The sequence below is a fragment of the Ipomoea nil genome, unplaced genomic scaffold (genome assembly GCF_001879475.1).
Source record: "Ipomoea nil cultivar Tokyo-kokei standard unplaced genomic scaffold, Asagao_1.1 scaffold3377, whole genome shotgun sequence".
Classification (NCBI taxonomy): Eukaryota; Viridiplantae; Streptophyta; class Magnoliopsida; order Solanales; family Convolvulaceae; genus Ipomoea; species Ipomoea nil.
In genome coordinates, this window is record NW_017619805.1 from 2,149,016 (window position 1) to 2,170,994 (window position 21,979).

General features: G+C 42.2%; 1 protein-coding gene across 1 annotated transcript; it reads left to right on the forward strand.

Annotated features, from left to right (window-relative positions):
- The first annotated feature begins 14,546 nt into the window (after window positions 1-14,546).
- Window positions 14,547-18,019, forward strand: LOC109170903. The gene is made up of 3 exons (XM_019320040.1): window positions 14,547-14,710; window positions 14,765-15,182; window positions 17,441-18,019. The coding sequence occupies exons 1-3, from the start codon at window positions 14,547-14,549 to the stop codon at window positions 18,017-18,019; spliced, it is 1,161 nt and encodes a 386-aa protein (XP_019175585.1).
- Window positions 18,020-21,979: the final 3,960 nt, after the last annotated feature.

Consider the following 21,979-nt stretch of genomic DNA (forward strand, 5'->3'; position numbering starts at 1 on the left):
TTTCGTCCCCGGGAACCATTGTGGAACCCGAAACCATGCTTAGACACTTTTCAACGTAAGTAACGACAACACATAGACAATTAACGGATCAAATACGATAAACGAACGGCACATAACCTATCATGCTTTTCTAATCATAATCAACACCCAAACATGCGATTTCCCACCCGATAATCCAAGAATAATATCATACGATACAACCTAGGGTTCTAATCACTTTTATATCAACAAGAATACAATTCGTCTTCTAATTGCAAGATTCGGTAGGAACAACACATAATCATCAAGGATAACAATTAATCATCAAAAACATCATAATCATCAAGAACAACACATAATCATCAAAACCCAATTAATCATCAAGAACATCATAATTATCAAGAAACTCCCAATATCAAGATTATCAAGATTCCTCATGGAATCATTATATCGACATCAATAATAATCATCATCAATCGCCATTTACAACAATATGGGGAAACCCTAAGGGGAAATCATAGCTATGAAAATAGGTTTTGTTGAGACATGGGTTACCTCTTAGCCTTAATTAATTCCTTGGCTATGAAGGATCTTTCTTTAAGCTTTCTTGCTTTCTTGATTTCTTCTAAGGGAATTCTTGGAGCTCTCCTGGGGCGATGGGGCGTTAGGCGTGTGGGAGGGGTTCTAGGTGCTCCCTAAGTTCCCTATTTATAGATCCAAGGGTTTATTTAGAGTTTATTCCTATTGGGTTTAGGGGTTGGGTTTATATAATTGGGCCTATGGGCTATGGTGGCCTTTTTCCCTAATTAACCATTATAGTTTATTCTTTCTCCTGGGTTATTAATTAATTAATTAATTAATCAGTTGGTTTTAGGATCCGTAACACGGGGTGTTACACTCTCCCCCCTTAACAGGAAGCTTCGTCCCGAAGCTTGGCCCTGGTGACAAAAAGAAAGGAAAGTTTTCCCTTAGTTACCTGGAGTAAACAGCTCGGGGTACCGCTCCTTCATTGTGTCCTTAAGTTCCCATGTGGCTTCCTCGGTCCCGTGGTTGGTCCAGAGAACCTTCACCATTTCCACGACTCGGTTCCGGGTATTTCTTGTTTTGGTATCCAGGATTCTTACGGGTTTCTCTTCGTATACTAGTGACTCGTCGAGGTCCACGGTCTCGTGTTGGAGTACGTGGCTTGGATCGTGTATGTATTTCTTTAGCTGAGATACGTGGAACACGTTGTGTACTCGTTCTAGCTCGACGGGTAAGGCGAGACGGTAGGCCAAGTCTCCGATTCTCTCCACGATTTCGTACGGGCCGATGAACCGGGGCTGAGTTTTCCTTTTCTCCCGAATCTCATTACCCCTCGTGTGGGCAAGATCTTTAGCCAGATCTTGTCCCCGAGGCTGAATTCGGATTGCTTCCTTTTTAGGTCGGCGTACGACTTCTGGCGGTCTTGGGCGGCCTTCATCCTTTCCTGGATGTGTTTGACCTTAGCTATGGTGTCTTGTAGGTATTGGGGGCCCAGTGTTACCGGGTTAACCATATCTTCCCAGCATAATGGGGTTCTACATCTCTGACCATACAGTGCTTCATATGGTGCCATACGAATGCTCGCGGTGGTAGCTGTTGTTGTACGAGAACTCGATGAGGTCTAGGTGTTCTTCCCACGTCCCTCGGAAGTCGAGCGCGCAGGCTCTTAGCATGTTCTTTCGAGGGTTTGGATGGTTCTTTCGGTTTAGCCGTCTGTGGTGGGGTGAAAGGCTGTGCTTAGCTTTAGTTGCGTCCCCCAACGCCGGCTTGTAGTGATTTCCAGAATTGCGAGAGGAATCTGGAATCTCGGTCGGACACGATGTTCCGGGGAACTCCGTGGTATTTCACTACCCGGTTTACGTAAGCTTGGTCTAGTTGCGTCATCGTCCATGTTTCTTTCATGGCAATGAACCGCGCTGTTTTGGTGAGTCGATCCACTATGACCCAGATTTTATCCTTACCGGTTTTCGTTGGGGGTAGTCCTCCGACGAAGTCCATGGATATGGAATCCCATTTTCCTTGTGGTATTTCAAGGGGTTGTACGAGTCCCTTGGGTTTGCATCGTTCGGCTTTTACCTTTTGGCAATTCAGGCACTTGGCCACGAAGTCTCGACTTCCTTTTTCATATTCGGCCACCAAAACGATTTCTTTATGTCTTGGTATAATTTGTCACCGCCTGGGTGGACGGAGTAAGGGGAGTTGTGTCCTTCCCCAAGATCTGTTGTTTCAAGTGGGGGTGCGTTGAGGGTACACACCACCTCCCTTTGTAGCGGAGGCTGCGTCTGGGTGTGCTTCGAAGGGCCCTCTTTCCCTCGAGTCAGGTCGCGGCGGATTTTATCTAGTTCCGGGTCTGTTGTTGTCCTGATTTGATTTCCTCGAAGAGGGTGGGCACAGCCTGTGTGTTGAGTAGATAGGCCTTGGGGCGAGTTTGTCCCTGCTCTATTATTTCCAAGTGTAGCCTTTGGAAGTCCCTGTACAGATGGTCCAGTAGGACCCACGTGGTGTTAAGGGAATGATTTGTCTTTCGGCTTAGGGCATCCGCCACCACGTTGGCTTTCCCTCGTGGTATTGAATGTCTAGGTCGTAGTCCTTTATGAGTTCCAGCCATCTTCGTTGTCTCATGTTTAAGTCCTTTTGAGTGAAAATGTACTTCAGGCTCTTATGGTCGGTGTAGATCTTGCATTGTACTCCATACAGGTAGTGCTCCAAATTTTCAGTGCGAATACGATGGCGGCTAGCTCGAGGTCATGGGTCGGGTAATTTTCTTCGTGGGTTTTGAGTTGCCTGGATGCGTAAGCTATTACCTTGCCATTTTTGCATTAGTACGCATCCTAACCCTTCTTGGATGCGTCGCTGTAGACTTCAAACCTTCCGATCCGGAGGGTATGGCTAGCACGGGTGCAGTGGTTAGTTTATCCTTTAATGCTTGGAAGGCCGAGTTGCAGCCGTTGTCCCAACGGAAGGGGGTTTTCCTTTTTCATGAGCTTAATGAGGGGTTGGGCTATCTTGGTGAAGTCGGGTACGAATCTCCTGTAGTAGCCCGCTAGACCTAAGAAGCTTCGGACTTCCGAGAGTGAGTTCGGCGTGGTCCATTCTTTAACGGCGCGAACCTTAGCGGGGTCCACCCTAATCCCTTCCTTGGTTATCACGTGGCCCAAGAAGCTACGCTGTCTTGCCAGAATTCGCACTTGGAGAATTTAGCGTAGAGTTGGTTCTCCCTAAGGGTTTGCAGAGATATGCGTAGGTGCTTCTCATGTTCTTCTTTATTTCGGGAGTAGACTAGGATGTCGTCAATGAACACGATGACGAAGTCATCCAGGTGGGGTCGGAATACTCGATTCATGAGGTCCATGAATATGGCAGGCGCGTTAGTGAGGCCGAAAGGCATTACGGTAAACTCGTAGTGGCCGTAGCGCGTCCGGAAGGCCGTTTTCTGGATGTCCGGTTTGGCCACTTGGATCTGGTGATACCCGGATCTTAGGTCGATCTTCGAGAATACCCCTGCCCCTTTGAGTTGGTCAAATAAGTCATCTATTCGGGGAAGGGGGTACCTGTTCTTTATAGTAACTTGGTTGAGTTCCCGGTAGTCGATGCACAGGCGCATGCTCCCATCCATTTTCTTAACAAATAGTACGGTGCTCCCCATGGGGAGGTGCTGGCCGGATGTAACCCTTGTCTAGCAGTTCTTGGAGTTGTGTCTTCAGTTCCTTCATTTCCTTTGGTGCTAGCCGGTAGGGTGGTTTAGAGATCGGGGCGGCGCCCGGCATGAGGTCTATGGTGAACTCGACCTCTCTGGTCAGGGGTGCCCGGGAATCTCGTCTGGGAAGATGTCGGTGAACTCGTTCACCACTGGGATGGCTTGTGGTTCGGGCGTTGAGGTCTTCGGCTGAGCATAAGAAGGCCTCGTTTCCTTGGCCCAGATACTTCTTAATTTTCATCGTGTTTATCAGCTTGATCCCTGGATCCTGGCGGGCACTGCGGTACGACACCCTCTTACCGTTTGGTCCTCGTAGGACCACTTTCTGCTCTCTGCACAGGATTTGCGCTTGGAACTTCCCTAGCCAATCCATGCCCAAGATTACTTGCATCCCATCCAATTGAAACTGGATCAGGTCGCTGGGAAATTCCACTCCCTGAATGGTGATCATTACATGCTCGTACATGCGATCACATTTTATGACCTCGCCTGAGGCCACCTTGACTTGGAGTCGTACCTTGGTGGTGGCGTTAAGACCGAGCTGGGCGGCGAACTTGGTTGCTATGAATGAGTTGGTAGCCCTGAGTCGAATAATATGACAGCTGGGGTGGCGTGCACTAGGAAGGTTCCGGAGACTACGTTGCTATCTCCGATCCTGGCCTTGCTTAGGGTGAGGATTTTTCCCTGGGTAGTCGGCGTGATGGTTTGGTCAAGTGGGGCGGTTTTTGGGGTTCTTAGCCTCCTTGGCGAGAATAGGACGACTTTCTTCGGGTTTCCTTTTATACCCCAGTTGCATCCCTGGAGGCGGGTCCGCTACCTGTTGTAGCTGACATGCCTTGGCATAGGCCTCTCCGAGGGTCTTCGGTTCTTGGGCGGCCAAGGACCTCTGATGTTCGGGCTTAAGGCCCGTTAGGAACTTCCTGACCTTGATCCCTTCGGTGGGTACTATCTCGGGGCGAGGCGAGCCAGTCGGCAGAATCGTCGGTAGTATTCTGAGACCGGGGCTACCCCCTGTCTTAGATTGAGGAATTCCTCGCACATGGCGGCCTTCAGGTGGTTGGGGTAGAACTGTTCTTGTAACCGCGTCTTTAAGTCCTCCCAGTTGAATTCGGGGTCTTGCTCGTACTTAGGCCCCTCGCGGGCCCACCAGTCGTCGGCCTCGTGCTTGAAATAGAAGGAGGCTATCCTGACCCGGTGGTGTTCGGGGCATTGGGTCATCCTGAACACCTTGTCGAATGTCTCAATCCATTCTTCGAGGGTTGTGGGGTCTTCGTCTCCTGAGAGGGTGGGTGGTCGATGTGCCGAGACTTGGTGGTGGATTCCCAAGTTCTCGTCTGACGGCAGAGGTTGGGGTACGATAGTACTTAGTGCCTGGGCAATTTGGGTCAGGCGTTGTAGGGCCTGAGTCAAGATTTCTTGAGAGGGGTGTCCCGGTGCTCCTGACTGTTTCTTCTTAGGTGCCATTCCTGGCGATTAAAGGTCGATGTTATTTTTGTGTTTTAATCTTGATATAATAAGTGGGGAAGGGGTTCCTAATATTAGAGAGGGATAAGGTGAGGGGAGGTTATGTGTAGGTTTCACAATCTCACCGCGCGTCCTAAGATTCCTGAGTCCTATGTTCCTAAATACTTAGAGTTCAAGCTTAATATCCTAAAGTCCGGTCTTAAGAGTCTCTTCTTAGGGTCAAACTTAGGCTCTGATACCAACTGTAACACCCCAGATTTTCAAGATATTTAAAACTTATAAAATAAAGGTATTATCTCATCAAATCCCAAAACATAATACAAGTGTACGGTGTGCTATGCCACACCTGAGCTGGAGAACCCAGGTGCACAGACTAACTAACTAATATCCTCAATAATGTAAATGCATAATATGGCACGCAGGCCGAAGGGGGACTAACTACTTCTACGTTCCGAGTACTAGCGCTCTCCAGTGACTTATTCTTCTGTGCCTGAAAGCCAAATATATCTGTTCAGCGAGAGATGATGGTAACCCACTCCAACGCGTTGAAATACAATACATATAGAGATATATATAGATATACGAAAACCATTTTGAGCATGAAGATATATCCTACGAACTCTAGCTTTAAAACCGGGAATGACTCAACAGATAAGGTCAGACATAAGCAACAGTTATAACGAGCATATGCAGTTCACAACAGATAAGGCAGATAAGGCAAAGCATAAACAATGATCATAACCTAACATGAACAATCCCCAATATAAATCCCATAGTCACACCCCCCAAGACACTCGTAATCACAACTCATCCCTGTCACAACACATAACACACTTTGTTGGCGCCACAGGACCAATCGCATGCCCATACATGAGGGTCAGCGCATATAGCTCTGACACGGCCCCGCAGCACCCTGCCCCGTATCGCAACACGGAGGGGTCGATCGCAACCGACCGATGAACCGCAGCTCATAAGAATGTGTAATCTGACTGTAGCCAGGAATTCCCATCTGACTACAGCCAGCCTCTGAACCGCAGCTCGGGAAAATGTCATCTGATTGCAGCCAGGAATTCCCATCTGACTACAACCAGCTTCTGGACCGCAGCCCAGGATACCGTCATCCGACTGCAGCCAGGAATTCCCATCTGACTGTAGCCGGCTTCTGAACCGCAGCTCAGGATAACCAATCCGATCGCAACCGAATTGGGGCAACACGCACACATAACACATAGCAAGCACATGCAACCCACATTACACATTGGGAAGGGGGATAAAGCGTATAACAACCTTATGCGTGATCCATCACGTACTAAGAATAGTCCTAAGGGGTTCATACTTCTTCCACCTAGGTCAACGGGATACCAATTCAACTAGCATGCAATATAATAGACTCATAAACCTACGAACGGTATCCGAAACATCAAACTAGACATAGGCACGACAAACGGGGTCCGTTGGGACACCACGGGGATCGGGGAAACATCAAACGGGGAAGCCGGGGTCCCGAGGGGGGGAAATTCCAGCGGGTAGCCGGTGGGTGGGGGTCCACCCGCCGGCTGCCCGCCGGCCATCACTGTTCCGGGCAGCGGGTGCCCGGCGGGCAGCTGCCCACCCGCCGGCTGCCCGCTGCCGGAGCTGCCCGAGTTGCCGCGGGTAGGTGGTGGGTCCCCTACCCCCCACCTACCCCCCACTGACTCTTTTCACCACTTTTCGTCCCGGGAACCATTGTGGAACCCGAAACCATGCTTAGACACTTTTCCACGTAGTCAACGACAACACATAGACAATTAACGGATCAAATACGATAAACGAACGTCACATAACCTATCATGCTTTTCTAATCATAATCAACACCCAAACATGCGATTTCCCCACCCGATAATCCAAGAATAATATCATACGATACAACCTAGGGTTCTAATCACTTTTATATCAACAAGAATACAATTCGTCTTCTAATTGCAAGGATAACAATTAATCATCAAAAACATCATAATCATCAAGAACAACACGTAATCATCAAAACCCCAATTAATCATCAAGAACATCATAATTATCAAGAAACTCCCAATATCAAGATTCCTCATGGAGTCATTATATCGACCATCAATAATAATCATCATCAATCGCCATTTACAACAATATGGGGGAAATCCTAAGGGGAAATCATAGCTATGAAAATAGGTTTTGTTGAGACATGGGTTACCTCTTAGCCTTAATTAATTCCTTGGCTATGAAGGATCTTTCTTTAAGCTTTCTTGCTTTCTTGTTTTCTTCTAAGGGAATTCTTGGAGCTCTCCTGGGGCGATGGGGCGTTTAGGCGTGTGGGAGGGGGTTCTAGGTGCTCCCTAAGTTCCCTATTTATAGATCCAAGGGTTTATTTAGAGTTTATTCCTATTGGGTTTAGGGGTTGGGTTTATATAATTGGGCCTATGGGCTATGGTGGCCTTTTTCCCTAATTAACCATTATAGTTTATTCTTTCTCCTGGGTTATTAATTAATTAATTAATTAAATAGTTGGTTTTAGGATCCGTAACACGGGGTGTTACACTCGCGCTCCATATCATTCCAGCTATCAATGCAACCATGCTCCAGGTCGGTGTACTAATCAAAGGCAGTGCCCTTCAGATAGCGGACGAACTGCTTGACGAGGAGATCTCCGTATGTTCCTGCATCATTACAGGTTTCAATGAAGTAGGAGATGTGCTGCCTCGGGTTGCCTTTTCCATCAAACTGCTGGAACTTGGGAGGTTGATAGCCCAGCGGCATCTTCATTTCTTCAATCCTCTAAGTATAGGGCTTAGTGTAAGTGTATGAAGATTGTCCTCCCTCAAGCTTCCCTTTGATCATTCCCATGATGTAGCCATTCAACTGGTCTACAGGTATCATGCCCTCAGAAATTAGAATACTCTTCTCAGTGGGTGGTGGACGAGATATTGTCTCTTCCATTCTTGGCCTACTTTGATGACGCGGTGACTCGACATCAATCTCATCTTCTTGGGTTTGAGGTTGCTTCTCGGAAGCTCGACTTGTTTCGTCGTTTCTTCCACTTTCAACTTTTTCGCTGAGCTCATTGATTCTCCTTTCTTGCATGAACGTAGTTATCCCTGAGCTCATTGATTCTCCTTTCTTGCATGAACGTAGTTATCCCCTCAAGAGCTTTGGTGATGTTTGCTAGTTGTTCCTCCACCGAAGCTGCGTTCGTCGTCATAACGGGCATGACTGTGTAGCTGTGAGTCAATTCCGATGATGTTTTCTGTAGAGGTGATCATTGAGATGTTGGAGACGAGCTACCGATGCCAGGGGTTCCTTTTGGGGGAGTCATACTCTTGCTGCTGGGAGTTCCTTTTGTGGTAGTAGGGCCCATATGACTCCTGTCGCTAACAGTTTCCCTCATCGAAGATGAACCCTTGTCATATGCAGCTTTCCATGACTTGGTGGAGTTGCTTTCAATCCTTCGGACGATGTTACGAACCATGTTCTGGGTCTCGTTCAGTTGCACCCCTAAGTTCCTCACTCGGCTCCGAGTCATTGCTCCTTCCACATTTTGGCTATCACCGGAACCGGCGGATGATGGCTTAGAGCGGGTAGCTTGAGCATAGGTCATTTTGGAGGAGGCATTTTTTTATGCCATTTCGATTCCTTCCTTGTAGAGCTCGTGAATCAATAGTGAAGAGATGAGAGGCAGAGTAGTCCCACCGGGCGTGCCAAAATCTGTAAACACAAAAAAGCAAACTTTGTATATATTCCACAAAATTCCTTGTACAGCGTGTGTATAATTCAACGTAGGTACAAAATCTCTGTCTAGTCCTCTGATTCTTCACTGACGTTATCTATGGAAGTGCCTCCGGGATTCAAATAGCGTAGCCTTCGGGATTTAGGTGGCTTGTGCCTCCGGGATTTAAGTGGCGTAGCTTCCGGGATTCAATTGGCGTGATTTCTAACAACGAGCGTCAAGAATTTAGAAGTAATCAACCCTGTAAAATTTCAAAACACATGCAATGGATTCAAGCTGCCTTAAGGTCCTCAAATGCTTTCAAAAGACTTCAAGATCTTCGAGACAATCGATTCTGCAAAGCTCCAAAGTACCTGCAATGGACTCAAATTGCCTGCAAAATCAACAAAAATGCCTTCAAATCCTTCAAGTGTTCTTCAATGCCTTCAAGCTCTTCAAATGCTCTCAATTCCTCAAGTCTTCAAGTTCTTCAATGCCTTCAAACTCTCAAGCCTTCAAGTGTGTTTTGGAATGAAAATGAAGGCTCTATTTATACTAGAAGCCTAACGAACATTCCTCAACAACCTCCCCTTCTTAATTAATTAATGAATGAATTAATTATTTAGGAAAATAAACCTTGCCCAGAATAAAGTCCAAGTTCATTATTGTATAATCGAATTCAAATTCAAATTAAATTATAATTATCTAATTCAAATATAATAAAATTAATATTATATTTAAAATATAATCATAATTTAAATTCAAATATTAAGTGGGCTTGGGCCAACTAATTAATTAATTCAATATCCCAAATCAAATTCTAATTGGGCTTATTAAATCAATTTAATTTCTATGATCCAATTAATTAAATTGGCCCAATAACCAATCCTGATGTCGGTCCAATAACCATTTATCAGCCCATTTGTTGGGTTCAAATTTTCTGTGTCTACACTCACACCGGCCAAGATCCCCACCAACGACGCAGCCGCCTACACCGCCCAGGTCAGCTGCATCCTCACCGTCCGAAACCAAACAGGTCGCCGCCTCGTCACCGGAGTCTCGCCGGAATCCCGCCGGAACCTCACTGGAAAAAGCGTCACCCGAGAAACATCACCTAATGGAATCTCAAAATGCCGAAGAAGCCCGTTGGTATCCGAACCCCGGAATGGAACGACGCCGATTACACGGTAATTGGAGGTAAAGCCCGCGAACCCGACCAATTCTCTCCGGAATTGGTCGATATGCTTAAATTTCAAGGACTCTTGGATACGTATCTCTCCATCAAAGGGGATACGTACCCCGACTTAGTGAAAGAGTTCTATCACCACTTAGTTGCCATCAAACGGGGTGATAAAGTGGAAATCACCGCAAAAGTCCGGGGCAAGGAGATAGTACTCTCCGAGGGCCGCTTGGCCAAACTCCTAAAGCTGACCACCACAGGTGTGTCGGATTACGACCGAAAGGGATGGATTGGTACCCAAGGCACGGGGTATATGGACTACCTCGGGTACCTACTAGGAAAGGAAGAATGCTTCACCTCGGCCACCCGGTCAAACAGGAAATGGCTAACTGCCGAACAAAAGATACTAGTCATGATTGTGACCTATAGCTTGTTGCCCACGAACAAAAATAGCAGGAATGTGGGAAGTTTGGAGTGTACTTTTGCCTACTTCCTAAAACACAAGATCAAGTTCAACCTACCGGCCCTCATGTTGAAGCACATGGAGTTTTGCAAGACTAGCAACTGGCTTAGTCTACCTTACGGGATGATCCTCAGTTGGATCATGGAGAAAAAGGGAGTGGACCTAAACCACACAGAGATCAAACCCGTAAGCGGCATGGTTTTCAATGCACAGAACCTCCGTCGCAATGACATCTACTACACTGAAAGGGGACAGTACATCACCCTCGAGGAGATTTGCCTTAAACCCGAGGAGGAGCGAAGAGAATTGGTTGATCAACTGGATATCTCCAACAAGAAACTTAAACGGGCAATGCAAGATTGTGGGGGACTAGAGGGAGATGAGGAACAAGAAGAGGATAGCGAGCCTAATCCACCGGCACCCACACGAGCAAGAGGAAACCCAAGGGGCCAAAATGAAGGGTCCGTCAAAGAGCGCATCCTCGCACAGCTCACCCGGCAAAACCAAATCATGGACGAAGGGTTCTCGTCCCTAATCCGCGCGACACGCGCTTTGGACCAAAGGGTAGCAGCAATCGAGACCATATTGGGTACTCGCGGGGCATCCAGCTCGGGGGCAGGGAACCAAGATAGACCCAAACTTTCCAAATCACCACTTCACCAGAGATCCAATCTACCCCAGCAAAAGACAACACGTGGGGGCCACGTTCCTAATCAGGAGGCCAAAATACGTGACGTCCAGGGGTGAAAGAATGGATCCACGCACCGGCTTCGGGGACGAAGCCTCTTGTAAGGGGAGGAGAGTGTAACACCCTGTGTTACGACCCCTAAAACCAAATTAATTAATTAATTACTCACCCTAAAAAAGGAATTAAAATCCATTAATTAACTAAAAAGGGGTCCACCATAGTCCATGGACCCTTATCCCTAAAACCAACCCCTTAGTCCTATAAGGAATGGAAGTGGCAAGCCCATACCATTTAGACCATAATTAGGACTCATAGGTATATAAATAGGGACATAAGAGGCGCCTAGAACTCACACCACAATAACTTTCACCACACAAGAATTCCCAAGAATTCCCATAGGAGAAATCAAGAAAGAAGAAATCTTAAAGAAAGACCCTTCATAGCTAAGGAAATTAATTAAGGCTAAGAGGTAACCCATGTCTCAACAAAACCTATTTTCCTTGCTATATTCTCCTTCTTTGGCTCCCTCTATATACTTGTGTCTTGATGAATTTCTTTATGATATTCGTGATATAATCTTGTTGATTGATGTGATGATTTTTGTTAGGAATAAAATGTAATAGTTTTGATGAGCCAAATTTGTATTTTTAGAACCCCCCAATTTTATTTTGAGTCTAGTTGTCTATTAGCCTAAGTCCCAAGTCAAGCCATAAAGTCTACGAATTCTTAGCAAAATATACTTATCCAGAATGTTACTATTTGAGAATTATTTACCTTAGAAGACACCAAAGGATGAAGCGGTGAAGTGGATAAGGAACAAGGTTGTTGAAGTAGAAAGTCATAGGTTCAAGACTCAATTGCTACATTTTTGAGTAAGAGATAAAGAAGGGGACGACCAAGGGGCTGATAGGGGACTACCAAGAGGCAGACTCGGATTAATTTGTGAATTAATCTAAAATTCTACTAAAGCTATTCTGGGAATAAAGATTAAATCCAAAAATATTAACTAATGAGTTAATATGGTGTAGTGGTACAAGTGTGGGAGATATATGTTGTTGGCTCATGTTCAAATCTCATTAGAAGCATATTTTTTAAGGATGACAATTGTTAGGTGAATGCTACAATGTGGACACATGGAAGGCTAAATTGACAACAAGTTCGGAAGCTTGTGGACATGATAAGGAAGATGCACGTGAATTCTTCTACACATCTTCTTTCTCATTTAAATATCTTGCTATGCATCTCAAATCATTTCAGAAGAAGAAATGGAGGAAGATATAATTTTAACTCAAGCAAGAATCAGCAGGAAATCTTTTGGAAGATTTCATCATTTTGAATCCGTCAAGATAAGGTAATTATTTTTTGGAGAAGATTCAGCTGATGAGCCGACATATACGACTTTGAAGTTTTGTCAGGTGAGTATTTTCAAACTCACTGTAAGAAGCCCATCTCTTGCATTAAATCACCGCAATGCAAGTTGGCAATAATGTGTAGCTGATCAAGATGAACGATCAAGATCAAGTGATGCTACAACGGTAATATAGCTTCTTCAGCTATATATACCAGATGACTTGAAGACATGAAGCAGTGATAAGAGAGTGCAATACACGAAAAAGGGAGACAACAATACACAAAGAGCAAAAACTCGAAAATATCTAGTCTGAGCTTACAAGAGAGATTCTTCAAGTCATTAGAAGAGAAATTTTTTTTCTCTTAATCTTACCACTACTGTGTGTAGAAAGAGGGTTGAGTGGAGCTTTGTGCAAGACACTACCCTATTGAGTGTTGCTTTGTGCGAGACACTCGTGAGTGTAGCTTTGCACGAAACACTCGTGGTTGCTGAGTGTAGCTGTGTGCGAGACGCTCGGTGGTGCTATGTGTAGCTGGGTGCAAAACACTTAGTTGGTGTAGGAGTATAGCTTTGTGCAATATACTCGGGAGTATAGCTTTGTGCGAGATACTCGGGATTGAGTGTAGCTGTGTGCAAAACACTCGGGAAGTGCCTGTGTGCACTTGATTCACTATTTGTATATGGGTGAACGAGATAGTGAATTTCCTCCTTTCAGTGAAAGGAGAAGAGTGGACTTGGAGGATTACACCACCTCTGAACCACTATAAATTACCTCTCTCATTTTACTTACTGCTTTTATTTATTATTGCATGCATACTAACCCATTTACTATTCGTCTTATTCATTTATCTTATTGATTGGGTTATGTGACTTTACAAGTACATGCAGACACAATTCCTTTTGGATTCATTCATTGATTCACACGTGACATTGCAAACATATTGAGTGAACCATCTCTTTAATATTTTATAGTCTTGCATGTTGAATATTTGACTGACCCATCTTATATTGTGCGAAAATATTCATCTGGGTTTAGTAGTTTTCACGTATGCATGTGAGCATAAATTTGCATACTGATTATTTGAGCCATACCAAGCATATCCATCATATTGAATGTGATATATCTCTTTGATTTTACGTAACACTTGGTTGATTAATTATTCCGCTGCGCATCTAAGTTTCTTATCTTGTTACTTAGAGTTGAAATTACCAAAATGTTATTAATTGCGAAAAAGTTTAAAAAGTCTATTCACTCCCCCCCCCCCCCCTCTAGACTTTTTACCACCCTATCGGGACCAACAATTGGTATCAGAGCGGGTTGCCTATTTGGGTCAAATTGTCTCTGACTGATACCAATAATTGGTGTCAGATCGGTTGTTTATTTGAGTCAATTTTGACTGCTAGACAGATCTCGAAAAATCAAGATGATGAAAAGAGATATGGCTCTTGGCCAAAATTTATTATTTTCTCTAGAAAAATTTGATGATTGGAAAATTCGCATGCAGGTACATTTATCTGCATTACATGATGAAATGTGGGAAGTAATCACTAATGGTCCAATTGAAATCTTACAAGTGAACACTGCTTCCGTACAAACAAGTGAGACTCCACAGTACATTCCAAAGCCTAAAGTGGAATGGACTCGTGAAGATAGAACGCGAAATAACTTGGATAATATTGCCAAGGATATTTTGTTCAAATCTATCGATGATACGATATTCCCAAAGGTTCGAAAATGCCAATTAGTAAAAGAAGTTTGGGAGACACTCATCCAAATTGGTGAAGGTGACGAACAAGAAAAGGATAATAAACTCACCATAGCATTAAAGAGATTTGAGGATTTCAAAATGCTAAGTGGCGAGAATATTACCGACATGGAAACAAGATTTTCCAAAATCTTGGGAGAAATTAATGATCTTGGAAAAGACATTAATCAAAAGGAAATCTCTCTCAAAATCCTACGTGGTTTACCGTCAAGTTGGGACATGAACGTCACTGCCATGCGTGATCATAGAGATCTAAAGACTCTATCAACTGATAAGCTTTTTAGTGATCTAAAAGCCTATGAGTTTGAAATGAAGTCAAGGACGGAGGAAGAACGCGAAGAAAAGAACAATGCATTAGTTGCCGAACAACCGTCCACGTCAAGGTCAGTAGATAATGGTGAATTATTAAATAACGAAAACTTTGCTTTGTTTGTCAGGAAATTCAAGAGGTTCATGAGGAAAAACAATCACAAAAGTTTTCCTAAAGCAAGCACATCACGAAGGCATAAAAAGGAAACCTTGGAGGACAATTCGAATTTATACTACAACTGTAGAAAACCTAGACACTTTATGGCCGAATGTCTTTATCCCAAGGTAAGCAAAAATCAATCTGTGCAGGAGGAAACCAAAGTCAAGGATAGGAGATTCAACAAGAAAGACAAAAGAAAAGCTCTTATTAGTGACCCACTAGAAACAAGTGAGTCTGAGGAATCTTCTGGCAATGAAAGTGACAGCTCTACAGATGATAATGCACTATTTGGAATGAGCATGTCAAGCAATTCAAATAGTCAAGATCTATGTCTTATGGCACACGAAACAGATGATGATGAGGTAACTTCTAAATCCTTTGATTCTGTAAGTTCATCTTTCTCTAAAGAGTCTATCTTTCATATGATGAAGGATTGTCAAACCATGATGGTCACTTACTCGCAAATCAAGGAGCGCAATAATTTACTGATTCTTGAAAAAGATCAACTAAATGAAAAATTGCAAAATGCTCTATCTGAGATACGAGACTTGAAATCTGAAAATATTCGACTTCAAGAAGAGTGTAAAGCAAGGGAAGTGAGAGAACACAACCTAAAGGAAGTTATAGCAACATTTACTCATTCATCCAAAATAATGGATAAAATGGTAAATATGCAAAAATCCTCAGGAGATAAAACCGGACTTGGTTATGATCCATCGTGTTCTCAAGCCTCTGAGAAATTGACCAATTCTACTAATGCTTTAAATAATAAAGTTAAAGTAATAAAATTTGTAAAAGGTCAAGATAGCACAATGAAACAAGGAATTGGTTACCAAGCTAATGCCAAAAATGTTATTGCAAGGCCGAAGCCTCAAAGTAAATTTAATTCGCCAATGCAGTCAAATAATAGGCAAAAGTTTGTTCCTAAATGGAAACATACCAATGAGTCGAGTGCACAAAGTCCTCATAGGAAAACAGAAAGAACTCCGAGGATTGGGGCAAGGAGACTCTATCCCTCTTAACAAGATTGGTTTGATGATATTAAACCATGGACAAAGTCTAGATTTAATGCCTTTCATAGGCTCAAACAAATCTCTTCCCAAGTGCCAAAAGATCGAGTCAATTTTCAAAACCCGGCACCAAAACCTTTTTCGAAAATAAGGTATGATTATAATGTTTTCAATGGTTGCGAATCACCTAATCTTGGATCAATAAGAACTAGGTGGATTTGGATACCAAAAAGGACTAGCACTCAAGGACCCAAATTAAGTTGGGTACCTAAAAATGCGTAAACTATTTGCAGGAAATTTGGTACTTCGATAGTGGATGTTCTCGAAACATGACTGGAAATAAATCTAGTCTTGTGAATTTTAAAAATATCGAAGGACCAAAAGTTGTGTTTGGAGGAAATGATCGATATGGTACAACCAAAGGAATAGGAACAGTATCCCGCAATGGTCTAAAAATAGAAGACGTATCCTATGTTGAAGGATTAAAATTCAACTTGCTGAGCACAAGTCAATTTTGCGATAAAGGCTATCTTGTAGAGTTTTTCAAAGACAAGTGTCAAGTGAAGAACGGATCCACAGGCGAGATTGTTCTAGAAGGAATCAGAAAGAAAAATATGTATGTTGTAGACTGGAGCACAACCAAAGACTTTGTGTGTCTTGTTGCAAACAACTCAAGCAATGTGGGTTGGGAATGGCACAAAAAGTTGAGTCATCTCAACTTCAAAACCATTAACAAGCTCGTGACGAGAAATCTAGTCAAAGGACTACCCAACATCACCTACAGAAAGGATCAGATTTGCGATGCATGTCAAAAGGGAAAACAAGTCAAATCATCCTTCAAGACAAAAACACGCGAATCAAGTCAAAGACCTCTTAGTCTACTACATATGGCTCTGTTTGGTCCAGTGGAGCCAGTAAGTATGAGTGGTAAGAAATATACTCTTGTTGTTGTTGATGATTTTTCCAGGTACACATGGACGATATTTCTCGGAAAGAAAAATGAAGTAGAGAAGAAGCTACCAGAACTTCTCAAACAGCTTCAAAATGAAAAGGAAGTCAACATTGTCAAAATTCGTACCGATAGAGGAGCAGAGTTTGTGAATAGTGTAATTCAAAATTACTACAATACTCAAGGAATTATGCATCAACTATCAGCCGCAAGAACTCCACAACAAAACGGAGTTGCCGAAAGAAGGAATCGTACGCTTAAAGAAGCCGCACTAGTTATGATAGCTGCAGCTGAGCTACCTAAACGCTTTTGGGCCGAAGCAATCAATACTGCTTGCTATACCCAAAATAGAAGTCTAATCTACAAGCTGCACGGCAAGACACCTTATGAATTGTGGAAAGGGAGAAAACCTAACCTTAGTTATTTTCATTCATTTGGTTGCAAATGTTTTGTTCTTAATAATGGCAAAATCTATCTAAGAACGTTTGATCAACGTGCAGAAGAAGCAATATTCTTAGGATATTCTTGCACCAGCAGAGCATTCAGAGTATTAAATAAATCAACAATGGTGGTTGAAGAATCCATTCATGTCTTGTTTGATGAATTCTCGAAAAGCAAGGAATATCCGACAGTTGATATCAATGATGAAAATAATGCTAATGAAATTTCTGAAGATATTTTGCAGGGAAATAGCAATCTAAACTGCTCCGGAACAGTAACCGATGTGGAAGATGATATAAGGGAAGAAGTAAGGGAATGTGTTGGGGTTGGAGTTGGAACTAATAGTGAAGATCAACGAATGGATCAAACCGCAAACCCAAATCCCCCCACTTCACACGAACCCTCTACTTCTCAAGGAAGCTTTCAACCGGATTTGAAGTGGCTAAAAAATCATCCACAAGATCAAATCATTGGAGATGTTCATGATGGCGTGAGAACTAGATCTGCATTACAAGAGACCCAATTTTCATGTTTTCTTTCTCAAGTTGAACCGAAGGACATAGATGATGCTTTAAAAGATCCTAGTTGGATTGAAGCAATGCAAGAAGAGCTAAATCAGTTTGAACGCAACGATGTGTGGGAGCTTGTTTCGAGACCATCTAATCACAACGTGATTGGAACAAAATGGGTCTTTAGAAATAAAGCAAATGAAGATGGAATCGTTGTTAGGAATACAGCAAGGCTAGTCGCAAAGGGCTACTCACAAGAAGAAGGAATAGATTTTGATGAGACATTTGCCTCGGTTGCAAGATTGAAGCAATAAGAATCTTTCTAGCCTTTGCAGCTTACAAGAATTTTACAGTCTATCAAATGGACGTAAAAAGTGCATCTTAAATGGCCTACTCGAAGAAGAAGTATATGTTGAGCAACCCCCAGGTTTCGAGGTAAAAGGTAATGTTGATAAGGTCTATAAACTAAAGAAGGCATTATATGGGTTAAAACAAGCACCGAGAGCTTGGTATGACACCCTATCAATGTTCTTAATTAGTTGTGGGTTTACCAAAGGCATTGTTGACAAAACCTTATTTAAAATTCAAGAAAATGATCATATATTATTAGTACAAATTTATGTTGATGATATTATTTTTGGAAGTACTAATAAATTATTATGTGAGAAATATTCTAAGCTCATGCAGAACAAGTTTGAAATGAGCATGATGGGAGAGCTAAACTACTTCCTTGGACTGCAAGTAAAACAACTGAAGGAAGGAATACTCATAAATCAGGCCAAATACACCAAAGATCTTATTAAAAGATTCGGTCAAGAAGGAAAGAGTTCAATGAAAATTCCAATGAGCACATCAGTCAAATTAGACAAAGACGATGAAGGCAAAGACGTTGACGAGACGCAATATCGAGGAATGATTGGATCTTTATTATATCTCACTGTGAGTAGACCCGATATATCTTACTCAATGGGTGTATGTGCAAGATTCCAATCTAAGCCAAAAGAAAGTCATCTACTTGCCGTCACGAAGATTATCCGATATCTTAAAGGAACCAACAATGTAGGATTATGGTATCCTAAAGAAGGAAATTTTGAACTAACCAGTTTTTCAGATGCAGATTTTGCAGGGTGCAAAATTGATAAAAAAAAAGTACCTCAGGAACGTGCCAGTTCTTAATTAGGGGGAAGGTTAGTTTCATGGTTTAGCAAGAAGCAAAACTCCATTGCAACAAGCATAGTCGAAGCCGAATATATCGCTGCAGGGAGTTGTTGCGCACAAATTCTATGGATGAAGCAACAATTAAAAGATTATGGAGTCAATTGCAATGAAGTTAGTATCTTCTGTGATAATACTAGCGCCATAGCAATTTCTCAAAATCCAGTACTTCATTCAAGAACAAAGCACATTGATGTCTGACACCATTTTATACGAGATCACGTTGAGAAGAAAGACATCAAAATCGATCACGTACCAACAGAAAATCAACTAGCAGATATTTTGACAAAGCCTTTGCGCGAATCACGATTTATCACTCTAAGGCATGAGTTGGGCATGATCGAAATGAGCTAAGTATCACGTTCTCTATCTTTAAGCTCAATTTGTTCAATTTAATTTTAGTTACTGTGTTTATTTTATTTGTTACGTACCTATATGTGCTAATTGCATAATTATTTGTGTTAATTGTGTTTTTGCATGCTATGTGATTTTGTATTAATTAAAATGCAATTTTTTTAAATTAAAAAAAAATTCGTGTCTTATAATCTTTAATTCTTAAGGTTATCTTTTGCATATTTTAATCAAGTTTGTACGTGTCTAATGTGTGATTTTATAAAATTTTTACCATACTCACTAGCATAGCCATCTGTAAAGTCATAGAGTTTTTACTTAGCACATAGAAATTTACCTAGGAAAAAGATTTGTCTTGTTTGCATAACACATGGATTTTGTGTCAGTGAATGAAATTTATTGTGCATCTACCCCATTGAATTTGGTTGGTCTAATCATTATCTCTTTTTGACAAAATGTTGTTGCATGTCTTTTATGCATGTATCTAATTCATCTGAGATATCCTTGAGTTGAACATTTTTCATACTCAATAAATTGACCAAATTACCCTCAATTTTCAAACCCCACTAAACTTATCATTAAGGGTATTTTCGTCCCTCTAGCCCTAAATGTCTTACACGCCTCTTCCTCTTCCCAAATAAACCCAACTTCAAAACTCTTCTTCTCTCTCTTTTACGAGACACCATAGCCGAAACCTCTCAAAACCTCTCATTCTCACAAAACTTTGATACCCACTCCAAAATAACTTCAAAAATGGCATCCTCAAGTAGAAAATCATCGAAGAACACACAACCCATGGAGAAAGTCAACACAGGACATCTCCTCGACCCAACCGATTTCAAAGGTGTGTGTACAAATCTAGTTCTTGCTCAAGAGATTTTGGATGGATTGGAGAAATGTGGTCTACAAAAGGTTTGCATGTTTCGTTATATGGGTATTTTTTATGATGAAGCATTTGATTTTTTCAAACATGCTAAAATGAAGAACAATGTGATTAAATCTTGTGTTAATGGCGTACGGGTATCTGTTAGTCAAAATGATATTAGAGAGTTTTTTGATTTCTCTAAGAATGATATTACTCTAGACAATTATTATTTTGATCAGTTTGAGTTTTGGACAAAGGTTCGAATTAATGACAGTTTGAATGTACCAAAATTTTCTGGGAGGAAGTCCGAATTGTTCAAATGGGAATTTTGTAAACTTGTTGAAGTTCTTGCCAAGTGTGTATTGTGTAAATTAGGTGGATTTGATAAATCTACTTTGCAAATAGCTAGTATGATGCATGCTGTGGTTTATGGAAAGAAGTTGGATTGGAGTAAGGTGATTTTCAACCGATTGGTCACAATGGTGAATAAAGAAGATAAGCCTAGTTATGGTCTCATGATTGGTGAACTCTTGAGGAGGAAAGGCATCCAAATGAAGGAAAGAAAATCAATTCTTTCTAGCAAGTACTTATTTCGAGTTAATGTCAAAAGAGAAAGAGTTGAAGAACATGAAAGTGAAGAAGATCAAATGGATGATGATGTTCCTTTGAGCCATGTGTTTAGAAAGAAAAGAACACCAAGAGTTGAGATTAGAGATGAGGATGTGGCTGCTGGAGATGATACAGTTGCTGTTGAGGAACAGAATGAAGTCTTGGACACTGCCAACACCATCGGGGCAGATGAAAATGAAGAAATCCAAGAAGAAGAAGAAGAAGGGGATGATACAGGGGATGACCAAAGGGATGACACAGGGGATGACCTTATGGCTGATTTGCATACTACTTTTGTGGCAGATTTAAACACTGATTTTGTGGTGGCTGATGAACCAGTGTTACCAGCTTACTTAGGGGCTGATCCAGAGGCCAAGGAAGGAAAATAACAAGAAGATGTTGAGATGAATGACCAAGCAAAGGAAGATGAAGTTCAAAAAGATGGTGATGAGCATATTGTTGACATTTTGGAAGAAAATTCGAATGAAGATGAGGAGATTAACAAAGAAAAAAGTTCTAATGTTGAGGTGATCAAAGCCTTGAAGGAACTAAAGGAGGCCATTAGAGCACGTGATGAACATTTTATCCCAACAATTATTGAGTTTTTGAATTCTTTTGTTGACAGGTTAACGGTTGCCCTTGAGGAAGAAAGAAGTGCTCAAGTCAATCTTGAAAAGTCTCACCATGCCGACAATATGATGCACAAAATTAGGTATGAGAAGCTACTTTTCAAAGTGTGCGTGGAGGTTGAGGATCTACGAAGAACAATTGAAAGGATTGACACCCATGGAGAAGATATCCGAATGATCAAGAAGGAGTTATCCACAATTAAGGATTTTCTCTAAGGATTGGCTAGCACAACCTTGCGTACCGACTCGGTGGTCAAGGAAATTGTGACCTTATCCAAGAAGGGCACAGATATGGTCAAGGCGATTTTTGATGACACCAAAAAGGGGGAAAGGGAACAACCCTCTCATTTTGGTGGTGGATTTGGACATGGTGGACAAGGCTCGAGCAGTTCGGGCGGTGCATACCTTCAGGGGGAAGGAAGTTCACCAAATGAAGATATCATTACATCATTTGCCGCACTCGTACCAGATGTGGACGAACTAAAGGAAGGAAAAAGAATTTTCGAATGTGCCAAGTGGTACACTAGAAATGTTTTTTCCAACAAGCAAGGGAGATGTATGTGGAGCTTTTTCATGCTATCTTAAAGGACAAGTGAAGCAATTAT